Here is a 20,034-nt window from a genome sequence, read left to right as displayed (position 1 = left end):
AAAAATCCCAAGCTAAAGCGGAAGAATCATACTTGTTATAATACAAAAACACGCAACTTAGGCTTTGTTTGGATGGGCGATTGACTGCGGTGCGGTGCGTTTAACTTACGTTTTGTCTCACGCTACAGTATCGCTACAGTATCTAATCTCACCGCCACCGCTGTTTTTACACTAACCGCAGCTAAACGTACCGCCCATCCAAACTCACCCTTAGTTAAAAAGAATAGGGGTGCGGTGAAATCTTCTATTTTACACCTATAATATTGTTTTTAATTTAAGAAAAATTCAATTTCAGCCGATCAAACTTAAATCCAAAAATAAAGTAACCTAACTCACAACACAAAAACACTTAAATAATAATCCTAATATTCGGTAGTTAGGTGTTGGTGAAAGTAAGTGTTGTTCCAGCTCTGCAAAGATGGCGCATGTGATTCACCTTAAAATTCCTTAATAAACTATCCTCTCCTTGCATATTAAACAATTCAAACCCCTTGATGAAAACATCATTTAATTTTTTTATTTTTATATACACATTTTATAAATATTATTTTATATAATTTTTTCATCCATAGAAAGCGACGCCACTACAATTCCATGGGAAAAGGCCCATTTAATTATTAGTGCTTCCAAATAATCAGTTAAAAATTTACTTTTTTTTATGTGAGGAATATTCAACCTTTGTCAATTCTAAGGCCAGACAGCACAACCGTTTGATGTTGACCTCCACATGCAATCGCTATTTTCTTGCCTTTTTGTTTATTTTTGTGATGTTTGGCAAATTTTCAGTGAACTTTTGTTTTGGTAGTGAATTGCCTTTGAGATTAGGACCCTACGATATTGGTTCATTCTAAATATTTCAAACAATTTCCAATTACTTAATGGAAAACGGAGATGGTAAGCTTTAATTAGGTTTTGTGAAAACTTACCAACAATTACCTCAACAACTGGGGTTAATGTATAAAGGGAAATGCACTGCATTCACACATTCAACAAATAAGGGTTATTATTAATATAAAAAGATTGTGAATTTAAATACGTTAAAATATATTTATTATTTTAGTTAAAAATTAAAAGGAAATTAAACACCGCCCTCTATATGTCCTTTTCCTAAACTCATAGTCATCACTACTTTTTAACTTTTTGTTGAATAATGAAATTATTTTCAAAAAATACATCGGGGTATAATCATGTGCATGGATCCAATCCTATCAAATTAAGAAACGACACCCTAATTAAGGTTGAAATGATTCCTTCTTTTTAATTAAAGAGAAAGAACTTTGAAGATCCAGGACTAGAAAAGAAGAAAAACAAGTCGCTTCTAAATGAAAAAGACTGCACAACCTCCACAAACTGCTTGATTCTTATTAATCACACTTGGGTTTTTTAGAAAATAAAAATTTCTACTACTTTTTTACTATTTATTGTATAGCAAAGTGTACAATTCCCTTACAAACAAAAAACAAAAAACAAAAAACGAAGGGATAGACGAGATATTAAGATCGAAAAAATCAAAATAGTACTTGACGTCCTTACTTCTTTCTTCTTCCTCAATCCTCAGTCTGTTCAAACTTCAGACACTGACGCTGCATCTAGTCACAAACTGAAACTTAACAGCGTTTTGTGCGACAATAACACCGTTAAATTTGCTTCCAAAAGTAATTATTGCCGGACATCTAACGTAAAGATGGTATCTCCCGGACACGAAAGCTCCAACTTTCCATCTCACCCGCCCATCAATCTTAATGGTAAGAAAAACCGACCCGGAAGCCTGTTCCGAACTTAAAGACGTGGAAAAGTCCGGGGAGATAGGTATCATGTTCCCGTTTATGAAAGGCGACCAAACGTTGACATCCTTGTGACCCTGGTAAGTGGGAGGGAGTGAGGTCCGGGGTGTGATCTGTTGGTTCCTGTAGGTGGCGTAGAGGTCGAGCCTGTCGTAGTATATTCCTATTCTGTCATTGGGGTTTCGAGACGATACGGTGACTTGGAAACTGGAAGTTAGGAAATTGGGGACGGAGGCGTTGAAACCGTAGACGGTGGTGTCCTGGAGAATGAATCTGGGCTTGCTGGGACGAAGGATTGCCCAAATGAGAAGGACTGTGATTAGAACAATCAGGATGAAGAACAGAATGCCGAAGAGGAGTCTTCGGCGGAATTTATTGTGGCCTTTGCCATGGTGGCCGCATTCCTTTGCCGACATGGTAGATAGAAAGTGTGAGTGAAAATGAAGGGGGGGGGGGTGAAACAGAGCGAGGGACCTCTCTGCTTTGGTTTGTGTAATGAGATAAAGTGTTGCCTGTGTTTCTTTATATATATAAATTACATATAGGGTACCATCTACATAATATAAAATGAGAGTTTATTATGATTGCATGGTGGAGCAAAATATATCATTTATAGTATTGATATTATGAATTTATGTTCATGCATTTATATATTAGTTTTTAAGTCTTCGATTAAATTAATATTATTTATTAATCAATTCATGTATAAAATTATAAAAAAATAAGTTATTTATAAAATAATAAACATTATTTATTAAGGACGGGTAATTTTATTTTTTATGTAAAATCTAGAAAAATATAATTTAAGATTTAATAATTTTCACTTTTTCAATTTTATCCTTTAATGAAAACCTCAATATTTTTATATCAATTTTTTTATAAATATATTTATTACATAAAATTTTTATTTATATCCTAAATATGTCGTAACCTGTTATAACTTTTTCAAAGACATGGAAAAAGAAAACACTCAAATGATTGGTCTCCATCCTTTATTTTATCCTTCTTTGATTTTCTTTTGCTGGATTGTCATGCATGTTACAACAAAATTTTGTCAATTTTTTTTTATTTTCATTAACAAAAAATAAAAAATAAAATGAAAAAGAATTATAAAAATTAAAATGGTGAAAACCTTATCATTTGATTCATTAATGCGATATAAATTTATGTAATATTAATGAATCAAATTATAATGTTAATTAAAGCTAGTTTTAAATTTTTTTTAGTGATTGCGTGCATAAAATTATACACCATTAATATATTAAATATAAAATTTAAAATGTATTATTTTTAATATTTAGTACGTGCATGAAATTAACAAATCGGTATATAAAAAAAAAAAAGAAAGAGAAAGTATAACAATGAAAAAAATAGAAAAAAGTAGGATACTTGAAAAAATTAAAATGAAAACTGAACATACAGCTTTTTAAAAATAATAATTAAATTACTAATACAATCTTTTAAATATATATTATTTAATTTTTTTAATAGTTTTCACTAAATCAATGAAATCAAATTTTGTGAAGGAATCAGGTTATGAGACACCTATATGGGTAAAAAGATAAATTTCATATAAAAATAAATAATTCAATAAAATACTAATTTTTCAAAAAGAATGATAGTTCATTTTAGTCGACGAAAGTATTGGTATTGATGGTTAAAGCAAACGTCATGACCAATTTTTTATTTCTTTGGAGAGCATTCACAGCGAGGAGATTAATTATTGTTATTGACAGTGGACATCTTGATTTGAACAAAATAAAAAGCAAAGATCTTGGGTTTTCAAATATCTATATTCGAGTTTTACCATTCGCAATTGTAATATGTGAATCTTTAATCTCAACGTTGTAACAATAATTTTTTTTAAAAAATAGTTAAAATTTTATTTTTTAAAGAGATATTTTTATCTGAAGTAACTAATGTTATTTAGATATTTATAAAAAAGAAAATCTCTTAGTTTTTCTCCATTTTATATAATTTGATATATTAACAACCATTTCAAATGAATAATGAAGTCAAGAAGGGGAAGCTTACCCTTTGGTTTTAAAATACTAAAAATGGTAAAGGTGGATGGAATGAAAAGATTAACCAGTTAAGTCTATTATAAAATATTAAGATTGGATTGAAAAAGATGGATGAGTTTAATAAAGTATAAGACGCATATTGTATTTTTAATGAAAAATTTATGTATTTTTTAAATGATATTATTGAGAAGATTAATTATTAACCTAAAAATTTAATTTAATAATCTCCATGATTACTAAAATCATAAATTGGTTAAAAAGGAGAGAAAGTCCAAGTAACACGTATCCATGGGATTCCTGGCCAGCCAGCCAGCCAACCAGCGGGGCCCTACCCTCTTTTTGGAGGTTCCATATGTATATCCAGCCAAGCCACGGCCACCCACTATTAGAATATACACACGCATCTCTCTTCAGCCATCCCAGGCGTAAGAGTGGGAGGAGGGCAAGGAATCACTGGCTCCATTCCCGGCTTGCTTTTATTTTGTATTTCTATGGATTGAAAAGGTTTAAAGTGGTTTCCCTTTCATATATATGAATATCCTCTTTTTCTTAATACCATATTTTTATGCTTTTCTTGATGATACAGCAGGCGGGGGAATCCATTTATTTACGCCCTCTAACACCTCCTTTACGACAAATCAGTCACAATAATCCTAACCTTATTTTATATTTTAGATTCTATCACACATTTTCTTTTTTGTTTTGATCCATCGAGAACAAGTTCTTTAGTCTCGTATTCTCTAGCTAAATTATTGTTTGCTACTTGACGTTTGACCAACCAATGTTATTTTAATTAATAAGCTCACAAATAGCCTTAACTGTTATTAGCCTTACTAATAATTGCGTCCGGTTAACAATTACTTTTTATAGTACTTTCATTGATTTAAAGAAAAAAAAAATTATATATCATTTAAGCTAACAGCAGTTGAGCATTGTTAACATTTACACCTCCAATTAATTTAGGGTACTCGTCCATGTAAAGAGTAAAAGTCAACAAACTTGAAGGTTGCTCGGAAATTTCAGAAGGAACCCTTCTTGTCTGATATGTTCACTTGGAAAATTAGTCTTCGAAGCTCATGACTTGAGAATGTGAAAACCAGATGAATCCACCCCCAAAAATAAAATAATTAGAAAGCAAAGCAAAAAGACCTCTTCCCTTGGAGCACAAAAGACAGAAAAGAATGTAAGGATTGAAACTGTGGAAAATGTAAAAGCTCTAACACACACAAGAAAACAAGGCAAAACCAGAGTGTTCTTTTTGTCCCCCTAGCCTGAATTTTCCATGCTTGAAATAACGATATCTTAACAAAACCTTCAATATCTTATTTCATAATTCATATGCTTGTAACTTTGTTTTCCCACGAATTTATTCCCGTCTTAAACGTATGACAATTGAATGTGGCACAAAAAAGCATCTTAAATTTTTGAATTTCCTTTTTTTATATATCAAAGGTTTGGAAGGGTGGTTGAAAGAACAATGTTTACAAAATTTTTTAATTACCAACTGTCTACATTATTCTTACAAGTAGAAATGAATACAACAATTATAAATGTATTAGAGCAATTATAAAGTAGAATTAAACTATATAAAATATAAAAAGACGATGAACCAAATAAAATTTACATATCGCAATTGTGTAGGGTAGAATTTGAGAACCACACATGACAGTTACACAGGGTAAAATTTAAACCTGAGTACTAAAAGACCTAAGATGTTAGTCTTTAAATTGTTGCGGTAATAACAATACCAAATTAATACTCCATCCTCTCCAAGTTTGACATTTCTTTATAATTCTTGTGATTCGATAGGCAGAACTGGAGAAGCTTCGCCTACGATGAGCTTCTATGGTAAGTAATAGATTATCAAATATCTATCATAGAAATGTGTACATATAAAAACAAATGTTTGAATGACACAAGTATGCATTTTTGTGCATAGGAGAAATAGAAGAAAGGGATCAGATGTTGGAATTTTAATAATTAATTTCTTAAAAGTAATTTTCACAAATCATTTAAATTAAACCCAAAATTATTTTCTTTTAGGTTACAAATACAAGTATAATTACAATTGTAGATATAAATAATACATATTTAAAATTACAAAATTCGGTAAGATTGACAATTAAAATATTTTCTGTTTTAGATCAAAATAAATTTAAATATGACTTACACATGTAAGATTTAAATTAAAATAAAATCTGAACCAAAATTTACACTTAATTTATATAAAATGAAAATTTAGAATTCTAAATTCTCAAAATTTTAAACTTACCATTAAATCAAAATTACATTAAAATAATTTACTGGATTAAATTTAAAACTCTCTTGTTCAAGATAAAAACATTTCCAAATAGAAATATAAAAATTGATTTTATCAAAGTGAAAAAGGAAGGACAAGATAAGCATACTGAAATAGAAAAATGAGTAGTAGAAGGCAAGGATATATACCCTTTGGAGCGAGTTGTGGGTTCGTGGGTAGGGGATATTAGGATCCCCAAAAGTCACCTTTTTGGGCACAGAAATTTAAGTTGATTCCCTCCCTACACATTGTTTGATTGTACCAAGTGCCCACCACACACATATTCTTTCAACCTCAACACTTTTAGTTCTACCCTTTGATTTTTTTAGTGTATTATTTTCCCAATTCTTATTTATTTATTTATTTATTTCTTGCATTTAGATTTTTTTTTGGCTTAACTTTAAAATTCATACTTAAATTATACTTTTTTTTTCAAAAAGATTATATTATTTCCTTCTTTTATATATTTTTTCTTTTTCTTTTTTTTCTTTAGAACTATATCGATGGTTGCGCCACTCAAACCACCAATTCTCCGTTTAGTCAACTCGTATAGTTCAATCAAATAAATTATTAGAAATACATAAAATAAAGAATATTTAAAAAATAGAGAAAATGGTTCCATTGGTTTTTTTAGCTTGGTTCAATCGATGTGTATTGGTTCGTTAGTTAATTGATTCAACCCCTGTCCTTGTCCCTGGACCAATATCTCAACCGGTTCTAAAAACACAGTTTTGATCGATGAAATAACTTTTTTGATCTCGTCAAGTAGAGCATGTAAGTTGTTAAGTCCAAAATCAAAATTAATCACCAGCATCTAGATGTTGGAAGGATAGCTTTTAAGCAATTATTGACATTTTAAAACGAAAAATAGAATTTTAAAAAATATAATTTTTAAGAAAAAAAAGGAAAAATAGAAAAAAAAATAAAGAGAGAAATAATGTAAAAGAATAAAAGAATTTTAAAAAATATAATTTTTAAGTTTATATGATATAGCAGATTATTATTGACATTTTTTTTATAATGGATATAATATTTTGGTGTAAAATGGGTAACAAAAGAATAGTTTAAATACCATTAGTGACAAAAAAAAAAACTTGGACAAAAGGGAATAATTTAGATATGTGAGTTAAGCCTTTTTTAAAATAGATTTTTAAAAAAATAGTTTAGGTACAAGTTGTGACAAAAAAAAAGTTTGGGTACCAAGATGGTGAAAAGAGTATAGTTTAGGTACCAATGTGTGAATTAAGCCTTTTTTTTAATATCTTCTCTTTTTTTTGGATAAATCTCAAATCTATACATAAACTTCAATTTAATGTGCAATTGTATACATACATTTTGATTTTGTGTAATTTTATATATGAAAATTTGCTTTGATTCAGTTCTCATAAATTATTAACACAATTATTGATATAACATAGTTTTATGTTTATATATTGCATATAGAAATAATTATATTTATCCAATATAAAAATAAATTGAAGAATTTATTTATTTAAATGTGTATGATTGAATCAAATCAAATTTTCATGTATACATTTGAACCACGATCAAAGTTTCATAATCAAAGTTTTGTGTATGATTGTACCAAAATAAAATTCATTATCAAATTACACATTAAATTAAAATTCATATATAATTTTTAGATTTATTTTTATTTTTACTATTTTGATTGTTAATAATATAATCAACATTTCAGAGCGTGTAATACACGTCCTATTAGACTGTTAAGTATGAAGAAAAAATTGATGGCTTAAACTGAAAAATTAGGAAAATAGAAATAGGGCAAGAGGAAGGAAGGAGGTCTTGATTAATAGAGGAAAAGATGGAAAATGAGAATTTAAAGGGAAGAAAAGGATTTATTTTTTGGGAAAGAAAGTCATATATAGGATTTGATAAATGAAGTCGATAAAGTTTTAATTGTGTTGATAAGATTGAAGATTTGTGATTTTGAGTATTCAAGTTTAATTTAATTTTCACTCTATGTAAATTATGTGTAAATTTTATTTAAATTTATCCGAACTTAGGTTCAATCACATGTGAATCTTATCTACCTCTACTCAAAAAGGGATATAATAAATGAATTAAAATTAAAATATTAAAAAATATTAAATGTAATTGCATCACTTAGACAAATACTATAAGAAAGAAATTTCAAAAATTGGAATTTAATAAAATAAGTATAATAGAGAATTATAATATTAAAAATAGAATAAGAAAAATACCCAATATGGACAAATTTCATTTTGTCTATTATTTTACTAAGAAGATCTCATTGGAATTTAATAAGTTAGCTTAAGTTTCATTAAAATTGAATAAGTTTTTTATTTATTAAATTTATCATCTTTTTTATATTAAACCCCAACAGCTCCTTAAATGGTAGCATTAAAAAGATTGACCCAGAGAAAATGTTGATCAATATGCAAAAATAAACAACAATTGAAAAAAATTGCAGTGATTAGTTGAAGAGAAGAGGTAATGAAGGAAAAGAGAGTAATAAAATAGAAAATGACCCCAAAGCAGAGAAAAAGGAAAGTTACAGTATCTCTTAATATTCCTATGACCTTTTCCAGGTTTTGTTGAACAAAAAAGTGAAATTGAATGAGCAACATACTAGTCTATGAACACAACTATCCCAAAGCAACCCACTTCATAGATGCAGGAAAGGATGTATTGCATATAAATTTAAAAATAAAAGAACAGAGGATTCATTCAGGCGCTAACATAGCAATCTTCACGGTCTTTAATATATTCCAAAGTTCCTTCCCTTGAGGAATTCCCGAAATTAACCTTCAAATCATCACATTCAACATTGAGCATCAAGCTCCTCCTGAACCACAACCACATCCCACTTTTCAAGGTGACCCATACCTTAATTTTCAACACAAAATTGACGCCCCCGTTCTTTTGATCTTTGCCCATATCTTGGGCTATCCAAATGGGGACGGCGTGATGAGCCGACTCCCCTGTGTTAATCACAACTCGCATCGAGGTTTTGTTCTTGCTTTCCATGAACATGGGGTTGATCCAAGTAATCCCCACGTCGTATTTGTCGTTGTAATTCATAAAAACCTCCATTCCATCCACATAAAGATACAATTTGGTGTTGGGGTTTTCAATTCTAATCTCCGTCTCCCACCTTGCCGTGAAAGGATTTGCGTCGGTATTGAAATTTGTGACATGCATGTTCGCTACGTGGAAAACTGGGAATCGTGGCAGAAGAGTTGCCCAGATGATCAGCTTTGTTAGCAGCAAAATCACAATTACCAGAATCAAAAATGCCAAAAAGCAACGACAAGCTCCCGAACAAGGATGACGGTGTTCTGATTGTATGTAACCTTGTCCATAATATGGCCCCGGTGGCGGGTAAGGATAAGGGTAAGGGCCGTATCCGCCGCCGGGAGGAAGTGCATTGTAGCCATGAAATTGGGCATTGGGAGGCACAATTGCTGGAGGATAACACACCTGCGGCGGATGACTTTGTGGCGGCCATTGGATTGGAGGACCTTGTTGTTGTGATGTGGTTGTATTTTTATCTGTCGTCTGCTCATTTGGTTTTCCTGGATGATCAGATGCCATTCTTTTTTTTTTGTTTGGGTTGCAATCTTTGTTTTTCTCTCTCACGTAAAATAGAGAGAGAAAACGTTAAAGAACTGAACCGTAAAAACGAGTGGGGAGGGTGTCTTATATTTTGGATTCAGACCTATTTTTAACTTCATATTTTTATTTTCATTTTCATATAAACAATCATCCCATTAATTCATTCCTACTTCAACACTAAATTTCTCAGGAATATCCCCTTAAAACATCTATTACTTTTTACGGATGATAGACAATTAGAGATATGTCAAAAATCAGTTAACTGAATTGGTTTTTCGATATAATTAATCAATTTTGATAATTTATTTTTTATTTTTAATTTTCAGAGTAAACCGATTAATTTTTTAATTAATAAACCTTAAGCTCATAACTATACTCAAGCTCAAATAATTACATATCAAATATGCTATATCCAATATATACCTAACCCAACTAAACTCAAACATAATCCAATTACCCAAATAATTAAATACCCAAATAACCTAATTAAAAAAATAAATTACAACCTAAAAATTACAATTAAATTAAGGGTTAAATATAAAATTGGTAACTGAACTTCTCCACTTCTCCCAAATTGGTACTTATGATTTTTTTTGTCTCAGATTGGTATCCGAATTTTTTTCTGTCCATTATATTGGTACCTGAGCCTAATGCTGTCAATTTTTAATGTGAGAAAAAAAGTTCAGACTAAAATTAATTAATTAAGTGTCTAGGGTTTTCAAATTTTCACAATAAATGCTTCATCTCTTATGACCCCCAAAACTTTTAAGCTTTTATTATATTACATTCTATACTTTTTTTTAAAAGAGCACTAATTTATTATTTCGCCTAGAGCCTCAAAAATTACAAAAATGGGCTTGCCGCCATGTGACATCCTCTTGTACACTTTTTCTTTTCTTTTTCATTTCCCTCATTTTCTCTTTTTTTTTAACAATTTCTCAGCCATTATCACTTAATTTTATTATTAACTTTAAAAACTAAATAAATTATATGACTCTTCTAACTAAATCAATTATTAAGCAGAATAAAATACTAAACCCTCTCAACCTCTATTCTCTTAGTCGTATCTTTGTTCTACCGACGCGATGACTTTTCGGCTTACTACTCCCTTCCGAAATGAGGACGAAACGACCAACCACCTACGTCGAAAGCGGCTATGAAAGCAATGTCGACGGTGGAAATAAACGAAACCCATATCGATGACGAACTATGTTGCACTGTCTATAAGGAGTGATGTTTACTAACATTATGTTCACGATTACTAGCTAAAGCACAACTTAACACTCGTTTGAAGAAAACCATGAAAAGGAAAAGATTTGGGAGGGGATTTTTTACAAATTAAAAAAAAAACTGATTTAAAGTAAAATGTTGAAAACCCAGAACTTGAAATACCGAAAATTAATATTTTTTCTTAAAAAGTCAAGAAAAAAACCTAAAACTCTAGCGTCGATTCTTTGTTGTAGTTGGCCCTTAAACTGGAAGATGAAAGAGTGAAGAAAAAGAAGAAGAAGACAAGGGTAGGAAAAAGAAAAAGTAAAGAAGAGAGGAGAAAAAAAAAGGGAGAAAATGAGGGAAATGAGGGAAATGAAAAAGAAAAAGATGTACAAGAGGATGCCATGAGGCGACATGTGATTGGCTAGTGTTGACATGTCAGCAAAAACCTAACGACGTTAGGCTCTTTTACCAATATAGTGGATGGAAAAAAAATTCGAGTACCAATTTGGAACAAAAAAAATCATAAGTATCAATCTAGGAGAAGTGGACAAGTTCGAGTACCCATTTTATATTTAACCCTTAAATTAATTAACACCCCCAAAACTAAAAGTTGTAAGGTAAAACAATTTCAAAAAATCACATACCCCTTACGAAGCAAACAATTTTGAAAAATAACAATGCATAGGAGTGATTAAACAGTCAATTCGGTTAATATTCGAACTGAATTATCATTATCGAATTAACCAAAATCATAAAAGTTTTAACTATTAACAAAATAAAAAATTTTACATGTTTTTTTTTTGTTTTGTTCAAATAAGTTTGAAATATAAAAAATACCACTGCAATGTTTTTTTTTTCTAATTTAAAAAGGGAAGCAAAAACAACAAATAACACAATAACAACACTAATTTAAAACCATCATAACAAACACGGCATTAAAAACAAGAATGTCTAAGACTTGAGTGGTGAAATGAAAAAAGGTTTGAAAATGCAAAATATATATATTCGAAGAAATCAAGAAGAATAAAAGATGCTCTAGTGTCAAGTAGCGCCCACCGAGACTTTGTTTTTGAGTTTGACAATGGAAAGAAAAAAAAATTAAGGCGTCTTTCTTTTATTTTTTTCCATTTTTATATATATTTTTAGTTTAAAGATGTATAAATTTATTATGAATTTAAGTAAATTATGATAATTTGTATAAATCCAATTAGTTTTAAGCTCATTATTTAGTTTGGGCTTACATAATATATTGGACCTATAAAATATATTGGGCTTATAATACTTTATTAGTAATAATTTTGGTTAATTAGTTATTTTAGTTATTTACCCAATTACAAATCGAATTAATTGTTAACTGAAATTTTAAAAAATTCTTAATTGATCCCGATTAAACTAGATTCTGCAAATAATTTAATTCGATGGATTAATTCAGTTTTAATTGCACACCCCTAGCGCAACCTTCCCCAATTCCACTTCGTTCCTAGCCACCACTCCCATTGTATTGACAAGACTATCAATTTTGTTTCGTCACTTTCTAGCCCTTGTAAAGGAATGGAAAACCAGTATTACGGTCACCATTTTTCATCCAATTACCATGTGCCTTCTGCTCCCAATACAACTCTTGCTTATCTGATTCAAGATTAAGAGCCAGTTTCACCTCAGTAATCTTGCCTAAAACAGAGTCATCCGGATCCAAACTATTCAAATTAATCAAGCGTTGTTGCAAAGTAGTAGTAAACCGCCGCCGATTCAACCTAGTATTCTTCAGCCAATTTTGAAAATAAGCTCCCAATTGAGATAATTTAGCCGGCAAACCACCGACACTACCACTCCAACTAGCTCGATTGACCTCCTCACAAGAATCCTCTAAGACCCAACAATTTTCAAATCGAAACTGATGTGCCACAAAATCATTGGATTGAACTGCAGTTCTTAACAACAAAGGATAATAATCCGATACACTGTGCGGTAAATGTTTCACTGCATAATGCGAAAAAAAATCAATCCAATCAGCCGACACCAAACATCTATCAAGCCTTTCCCATATATTATTAGCAGCAAGACGCCCACGGTCCTAAGTAAACCAGGATCCATAGTACCCAGTATAAACAAGATTACAATCATCCCACACTATACGGAAGGCTACCATTTGTCGCTCATCCTGGACTTGCCCACCGGATATCCAAAACGAGTATGCAATCTCATTAAAATCTCTTGCAACCAACCACCGTCCTGTGGACTGCGAAGAAAGCTGCCGCAAAAGATCCCAAGACGCCGATCGAGACTTCTCGTCTGGGGACCCATAAAACTCAGTAGACCTCCACGGCATCCCGCCATCATCGTCCAACACATCCTTATCAATATACTGCTGCAAGTAAGACCACAACCGAATATCAAACCCGAGTTTCCAACCAATCGAAAATCCACCTCTAAATCCGAAAGAACCAACATCAGTACCATTTAAAAAGCCAAGCTTACGATGAATACCATCCATTTTACGACCTAGCAATTTAGCTTCTATGAAAAAAAACAACGTGGGATTATGTTCTCTCAGTATTGGCTGAAAGCGTTGAACGGCACGCGGGTTCCCCAATCCACCGACGTTCTAGCAAAACAACTTCATTGGGCCCGACTGGCCAACCTCACAATCTTCCCATACAGAATGATCAACAGACATGACATGACCGACGCCAACAACGCTCGAAAGCACTGTGTCAGAAGCAGATGTTGCTCCCAGGGCCCCACGAGCTCGCTTCTTACCATCATTCACCTACCCAGGTCGGTCCTCCAAATTATGCTTTGAGAACAGAACACAGCTCAACTCACCTTGCTCATTCAACTTTTGACCCATCAACCCCACATTTGAACTACCCGCCAACTTTAGCCCCAAATTAAGGCTAATATCTAGCACAAAAGTAGAATTTGTGATAACCTCCCCCACATCCTCAAACCCTTTATTTTTCACCCCCAAATTAGCAAGAGGAACCCTGTGATCCCCACGTAACCAACAACTATTCACCACTGGCCCCCGGCGAGGCCCTGCTCGCAAAGTCACATCCCAATCCTCGGCACATCCGCTGTTCCTTGAAGAATACATAGAGGGCAAAAGCTCTCCCCATGGCCCAACTGGCCACACAAGAAGCAAAAAACCGAGAGCCGCTCATATTGGAAGCGTACACAAGTGGTGCTTTTCATTGTGACCGCTTCATGAACTTCTATTACAACATCTATAGTTGACGCTTTTTAACTTATATTGTACAGAAAAACTCATCCCATTTCATCTATAAATTTTACATTTTTGAAAATGATTGGGAGTGTTGGAAATAATTTTAATAGGATTCATTAAATAATGATTTTGAGGAGAAGAGATTTGGTTTGAGCAAAAAGCGTGTGATTTAGACATCACATGTCCATGCCGACCAAAGGGTTACTCAACTAAGTTTAAATATATTAAATTTTCATTACTCTTTACCTAACAAAAATAAATTCAATACTTAATTTGCATAAAAAAATCTAAATTGTGTTTTACCAAGTACATAGTTAATTAGTGATACATTTTTCATTAATGACACTACACCAAAAACATTTGGAATGTGAACGAAAAAAAACAGAATATCTGTGACTAAGATGCACAACCTTTTTAATTTATTTGGAAATTTATTAATTTAATATTGAAATTTGAATCTCCTTCACAGAACTGTACAAAACTCACTCAGATGAAAAAGACACAAGAACAAAGCAAGCCTTGCAGAAAAAAGTACACACAACCTCGTCATTCTACAATGATTAGTTGAAAGCTCCATTTCATCAGTATCTAAATTTCTTAACAGATTCTCACCAGCATTTGGTTTTTTGTTTTTTATCGCTTTTGTTCGACGCATGTCTTACCTTCAAAGAACTCGCTTAGCATTCGTTCAAGGTCCTCGGGCTTGTATTTAATATACTTGCAAGGGTTTTTCCCACTCTCGGCCATAGGCCTGTGGTGTTGTTAATTCAAGCACAAGAAACCAAAACAACAGAGTTAGTGTTAAATGATTGAGATTGAGAGAGATGAAAAGGAAGAAGAGAAGCCACAAAAAAAAAATTATAAACAGAACTTACCCGAAACGTTTATGGAAGGATCTATAGGCAGGCAAGAGTACTTCTGCAACAGCAAGCCTCAAGGACTCGCGCAATTCACTGTCTGGGACATTCCATTGGCACTGCCTCATATGAAGATCCTCAAACTGGGCGTTGAAATTCTTAAACCTGTCTTTCACCATTGCTCTTGATATTCCACTGCCGGAATCACCTCCCAATATTCCACCACCACCTGCTGGCGCAGCCCCTTGAATGGTGACACACTGAAGGACCTGCACGACTAAAAGAGAACCACTTAGCATGCTATTCTAGCTATATGAATGCATAGTATAAGTCGGGCAAACAGAACCTTTGCCCAAGAAATCCTTTTATACTGATTTGCATGCTGCTGAACAATCCGTCTGTGGATTTGAACCCAATCATCTCCCAACAAATCCTTGGCTTCTGACCTGTCAATGAAATATTAAAGAGTTTATTTTTGAATCATCCCAACGAAACACAGTAAAAACATAAAACACACCTTCGCACAGATCTCACTATGTAGTGCATGTTATTCATCAGAAATAGTTGCGTCAGTGCAGGGTCCTTATACTGCTTGGATTTCCCATCAAGGTTAGTCTGTAGGGCTTCCATTATCCTTTTAGTTAAAGTCTTCAACTGAGCTTCCGTATCACTCTCCTCAAACTCTTGAAAGAGTTGCTCCAGTGTGGTTTTGTAGCTGCACCACTCAACAACCACAATCAGATGTGATTGACCAAGCAAATATTACTTGTAGCACGCAATCCAAATATACAGTGATACCGCAATAACAACTAAAATCCAGCAGCAATTGGAAGCAGAAAAAATACAACTTACTCGAATAGAAACTTCACATAATTTATCACATAGCTAGTCAAAGGATGGACAGTTCCATCAAGAACTGCGGTTTTGGTGGCATCTTTCGCAACTGCTTCCTCAAAATCCCCAAATGTCTCTTGCGCCGTCTGAGCTAGCCGCTTTGTCAAACTTTGAGCAGATTCCCGCATTTCCGTGCAAGATTTTGTTCCAAAGAGATAATCAATCTGTCCACATGCCCCCATAGAGAGAGAAGGAATCAGTGTCAGCTTATAAAATCATGTGAATCAATATGCATTTGTCCCTACAATGCATGTTGTACTTTTATCAAAGTGCATAGTTAAATGGACAATAAAGCAATGCTAGTTAATCTCACTACGGAAATATTTTGTTTCACTCTGTAATTTTGTCATTTTAATGCATAAAAAATCTTACAGTTAACTACATAAATGCATGTTCACAATAATGTTTTAGATAAATTTGTATCTGACCCTAAACCTTTTCCAATTGAGTTGCAATTTATGCATGAATTGAATGGATTAAGAACAAAAAAGAACATAAAGTAATCATGGTGTGCTTCTCATGCATCTAAGGAGAAACAAAACTCATATGATTATCACAAATAAAAGAAATAAACTGACACTGTTTCAAGAAAAGAAAATTCATCATATTGTAATGGCTGCAAGAAAAAATTAATGATACCTCTGACTGTAGTTCTCTCATTATCTCGTACATATCCAGAAGAACAAATAATTTTTCGGGTGATCTCTTGCTTTTGGCAATAGCTTCTCCAAAACTAAGGAGTACAGATACACTGTTTGCAGTGATTTCGGCATAACATTGATCCCTGAGAGAATCAATGCCCGCAAGTATCTGATCGCAGATTTTCTTTTCCCCGGCAAAGAGCAGTTTGACCTGTTCAAGCATTATTATGACAAGGGTTAGAGAAAAGAACCAGAAGTAGAACACTACCACTGAAGCAGAATTTTACACGAATCCTTACAGCAATACGCATGTAATGTATCCAATTCCCGATCTTAGCCTCCAAAACCTCCCACTGCATTTTCTGGACATCATCTTTACTAAGTCTCTCTACCCCCAATTTCCTCAGACTCTGTTCCAAGACCGAAGCACGAGTATCCCTAGCATTTAGAAATATCATATCATTTGCAACAATTATTCAAGATTCCAGAGCACCAAAAGGTGAATCCCAAACGAAGATCAAAGTTTTTCCAATCCAAAAAAATAAGAGATCCTCTATACATGCAAAAATCTAATATGAAATTTTGGTCATAAAGTAATTTATCATGCCAAGGTCTAGTGCTCTAGAATCTTGATGCATCATTACTTAAGCTACTTGCCAGTCTCAAATAGTACCAAGACCATATTAAATTAAAAAAAAAAGATTTTAAACTTTAGACTCTGCTTTTCCCTTCTTGGATCAAGAATAAACTCGACCAGCAGAGAAGAGTTAATAATATAATTCTTCACATAGTTCTCACAACACATAAATTTTGAACCCAATTAGCGGTGAAGTCTAAAAGCTATAATCACTAAGGAGAAGCATAAACATCTTAGCATCAGATCATGAAAAACAGGTCTCACCTATAAATCCTGAACAACTGTTGCTGGTGACCAGCTTGAACCATTTGTTGGGCCAAATTATGCAGCAAAGGTAGAACCCTGGGCGGTATAAGAGTCGGAGGTGTGTAAACAGCATTTTCTGAGTTCTTTTGGTTATCAGAATCTTTCTTGCTATCATTTCGCTTTCCAGGTGATGTTGCTGATGGTCGCAATGAATCTGGTAGACCATCAAAAAGGCGATCAGGTTCCACCACCTTGCTGAAGTTCAAAGAACGTGTAGAACACTTTAATATTTCCCATTCTAAAAGAATCATCCAAGCATATTAGCATAATGCAGAAAATCTTAAAACCAACCTGTAATTTGTTAATAGGTTTCTAAACTCATCCTCTAATTTCGAGATAGCTTTTGTCAGCAAATTATTGGCATGGGTAATTATACCAGATGTACGTTTAAAACATTTGTGGGTAGTGAAATACTGAAGATTGCTTCTCAGCTGATCAATTGCTTCAAGATAGCTCTCAAGATCCTCATGTGGCCCTCTCAGAATCTTTGCTTCCGCCTAAATTACGTATGTATAAGTACAAATATCAGCATTAACAATACAAACGACATCATATTTCCAAACTATATGGTATAATTGGGAGAATGGTGACAAAATTCCAAAACAAGTTCTGTTTGGCTGCGGGAAAATACTAAAACATAAATCACGTTTTAAAATTGAACTTCGTCTTCTAGCTCAACACAGCGTTCTAAACTATAGTTTTGACCAATTATTTTCCTTTGCTGAATAAAATATTATATCTATCCTGAGCGCCAAATGGATCCAATAAACAAAAAATAATTACGTTTCCTTAATCACAGATTAGTTAATAAATATAAACAAAAGAGCGATAAATCAGAGAAAACCAGAAAAACGAAAAACCTTGCGCGTGAGATCGAATCGCCCCAAAATAGCTTCAGCTGCTTTAAGTGTCTTATCAATATTCTCATGCGCTCTCCTGATGGAATGCGTTCGTATCTACGTAAAAACAAAGAAAGCAAATCAATATTCGGAATCAAAACCTAACAGTTCTCTCAATAATAATAATAAATCACTTAATTTCTCCATCAAACAAAAAATTGAAAAAGAAAAGACAGGTTGAGGTAATTGAAGGAAATATAGAGAAGAGACCTGAGTGGGGCGCATGGCGGTCTCAAGAGAGGAGAGACGGTGATCGAAAGAACCGAGAATGGAGACCATGCTTTCCGTTATGGTTTGGCTCTTCTGCAACGACTCTCTTACGAGAGCTGCTTTGTCCCGCAATGCAGCCATTGCCTGCGGCACCCCCATTTTCCTCTCACGATGCCCGACGACAGTGCTTCTTCTTTTTTTTCCCCTGGTGGGGCGTGATTTGATTTCAGACGTAAGCTTTTAATTTTGAAAATGATTTTCTTTTTTTAATTTGAGAGATTTGATTTGAGTGAGGGTTGCCGTGTCAGTATTTTTCGGTTTTTCTGTCTCTCGTTGAGTTCGACGACAAAATATGAAGTAGTTACGAAGGAAAACGGACCAGCGGGTGGGGTCCAGGCCCATTTTTAAATAGTTTATTCCACGTCAGCTAATTATTGCGCAAATGCCATGCATGAACTGAATATGGTTTATAGTATGCATGAATTTATTTAGTGCGACTAAGATTTTTGAGAGGGATGTTTGGTTGCGGTTGTTATGAAATGTTCTTTGAGCTTTCTCAAGAAACAATCAGTAATAAATTTATAAAAAATTATTATGAAAATTAAACGTGGCTTTAATTGAAATGATAATGTTAAATAGTGGAATATATGATATCATGAGTTCAAATTTCATAATTTTTGTTATATGTATATGTTTTTCTAAATTTATTAAAATATAAAAAGACATAAATGCCTTCAAAATAATATATGTCACCTTATAAAAAAAATTAACTTTTGATAATTTCCTAACTAAGTTGAACTTACTTTCATTTTCATTATTATATATATATATATTACCTTATAAAATAAAGAGCGACATCAATTCAATCAATTTCTTAATATATATAGTATAGATAATACTTTCATTTTCATTAAAACTTTATATTTATCTTTTTCTCAATAATATTTATAGATATAAATAAATTATAAAATTTGAAGATAATAAACTCATTTTTCAACCTTGATGACTATTATTCCTTTGGACTATTGTTTTCAATCACAATTAAGTAGCTATCAATAAGATTCTTATATTTAAAACAAAGAAAATTTTAATTTATTTAAAAGTTAAAAAAATACTCATCGCTAAATTAAATGTTGAAAAAGTTTTAGTAATTAACTTATTTTGATATGTTATTTTGAGTTTTTATTTATAATATTGTGTTTTTTTATTTAAATATTGTTGTTTTGAGATTATCTTTCATAATAAGCTTTTATATGGTAACTTCAAGATCATTGGTGTCAAGGACTATGAGTTTTTAATTGTCAATGATTATAAGTATACTTATCTGTCACACCCTCATTTGGCAAGGTAGCATTGTTTGAGAGACTTTAAGAGACTACGTTGGCAAAGATCACTTAAGTCGCAAGACTTAGACATAATAAGATTGGTAACTTCGTGGCAAAGTA

The 20,034-nt window shown here is 32.5% G+C and overlaps 3 protein-coding genes across 3 annotated transcripts; all 3 read right to left on the bottom strand.

The window, feature by feature from the left end:
- Positions 1–1,342: 1,342 nt before the first annotated feature.
- On the bottom strand, positions 1,343–2,361 carry LOC107891181 (NDR1/HIN1-like protein 1). The gene has a single exon (XM_016815883.2). The coding sequence runs from the start codon at positions 2,198–2,200 to the stop codon at positions 1,571–1,573; it is 630 nt and encodes a 209-aa protein (XP_016671372.1). The 5' UTR covers positions 2,201–2,361; the 3' UTR covers positions 1,343–1,570.
- A 6,455-nt stretch (positions 2,362–8,816) lies between these two features.
- On the bottom strand, positions 8,817–9,683 carry LOC107892522 (uncharacterized). Its single transcript, XM_016817597.1, has one exon. It carries the CDS (start codon positions 9,681–9,683, stop codon positions 8,817–8,819), a length of 867 nt encoding a protein of 288 aa, XP_016673086.1.
- Positions 9,684–14,556: 4,873 nt separating this feature from the next.
- On the bottom strand, positions 14,557–18,937 carry LOC107891182 (exocyst complex component EXO70A1). Its single transcript, XM_016815884.2, has 11 exons — positions 18,590–18,937; positions 18,341–18,436; positions 17,772–17,977; positions 17,439–17,675; positions 16,837–16,975; positions 16,536–16,748; positions 15,855–16,060; positions 15,520–15,717; positions 15,349–15,448; positions 15,021–15,271; positions 14,557–14,896 (listed from the first exon to the last, which is right to left on the bottom strand). Exons 1-11 carry the CDS (start codon positions 18,746–18,748, stop codon positions 14,779–14,781), a joined length of 1,923 nt encoding a protein of 640 aa, XP_016671373.1. The 5' UTR covers positions 18,749–18,937; the 3' UTR covers positions 14,557–14,778.
- Between the last annotated feature and the right edge of the window lie 1,097 nt (positions 18,938–20,034).

Source organism: Gossypium hirsutum, chromosome D09 (assembly GCF_007990345.1).
Source record: "Gossypium hirsutum isolate 1008001.06 chromosome D09, Gossypium_hirsutum_v2.1, whole genome shotgun sequence".
NCBI lineage: Eukaryota > Viridiplantae > Streptophyta > Magnoliopsida > Malvales > Malvaceae > Gossypium > Gossypium hirsutum.
The sequence above is the reverse complement of the archived record's forward strand: the minus strand, read 5'-3'. Positions and strand labels throughout refer to the sequence as shown.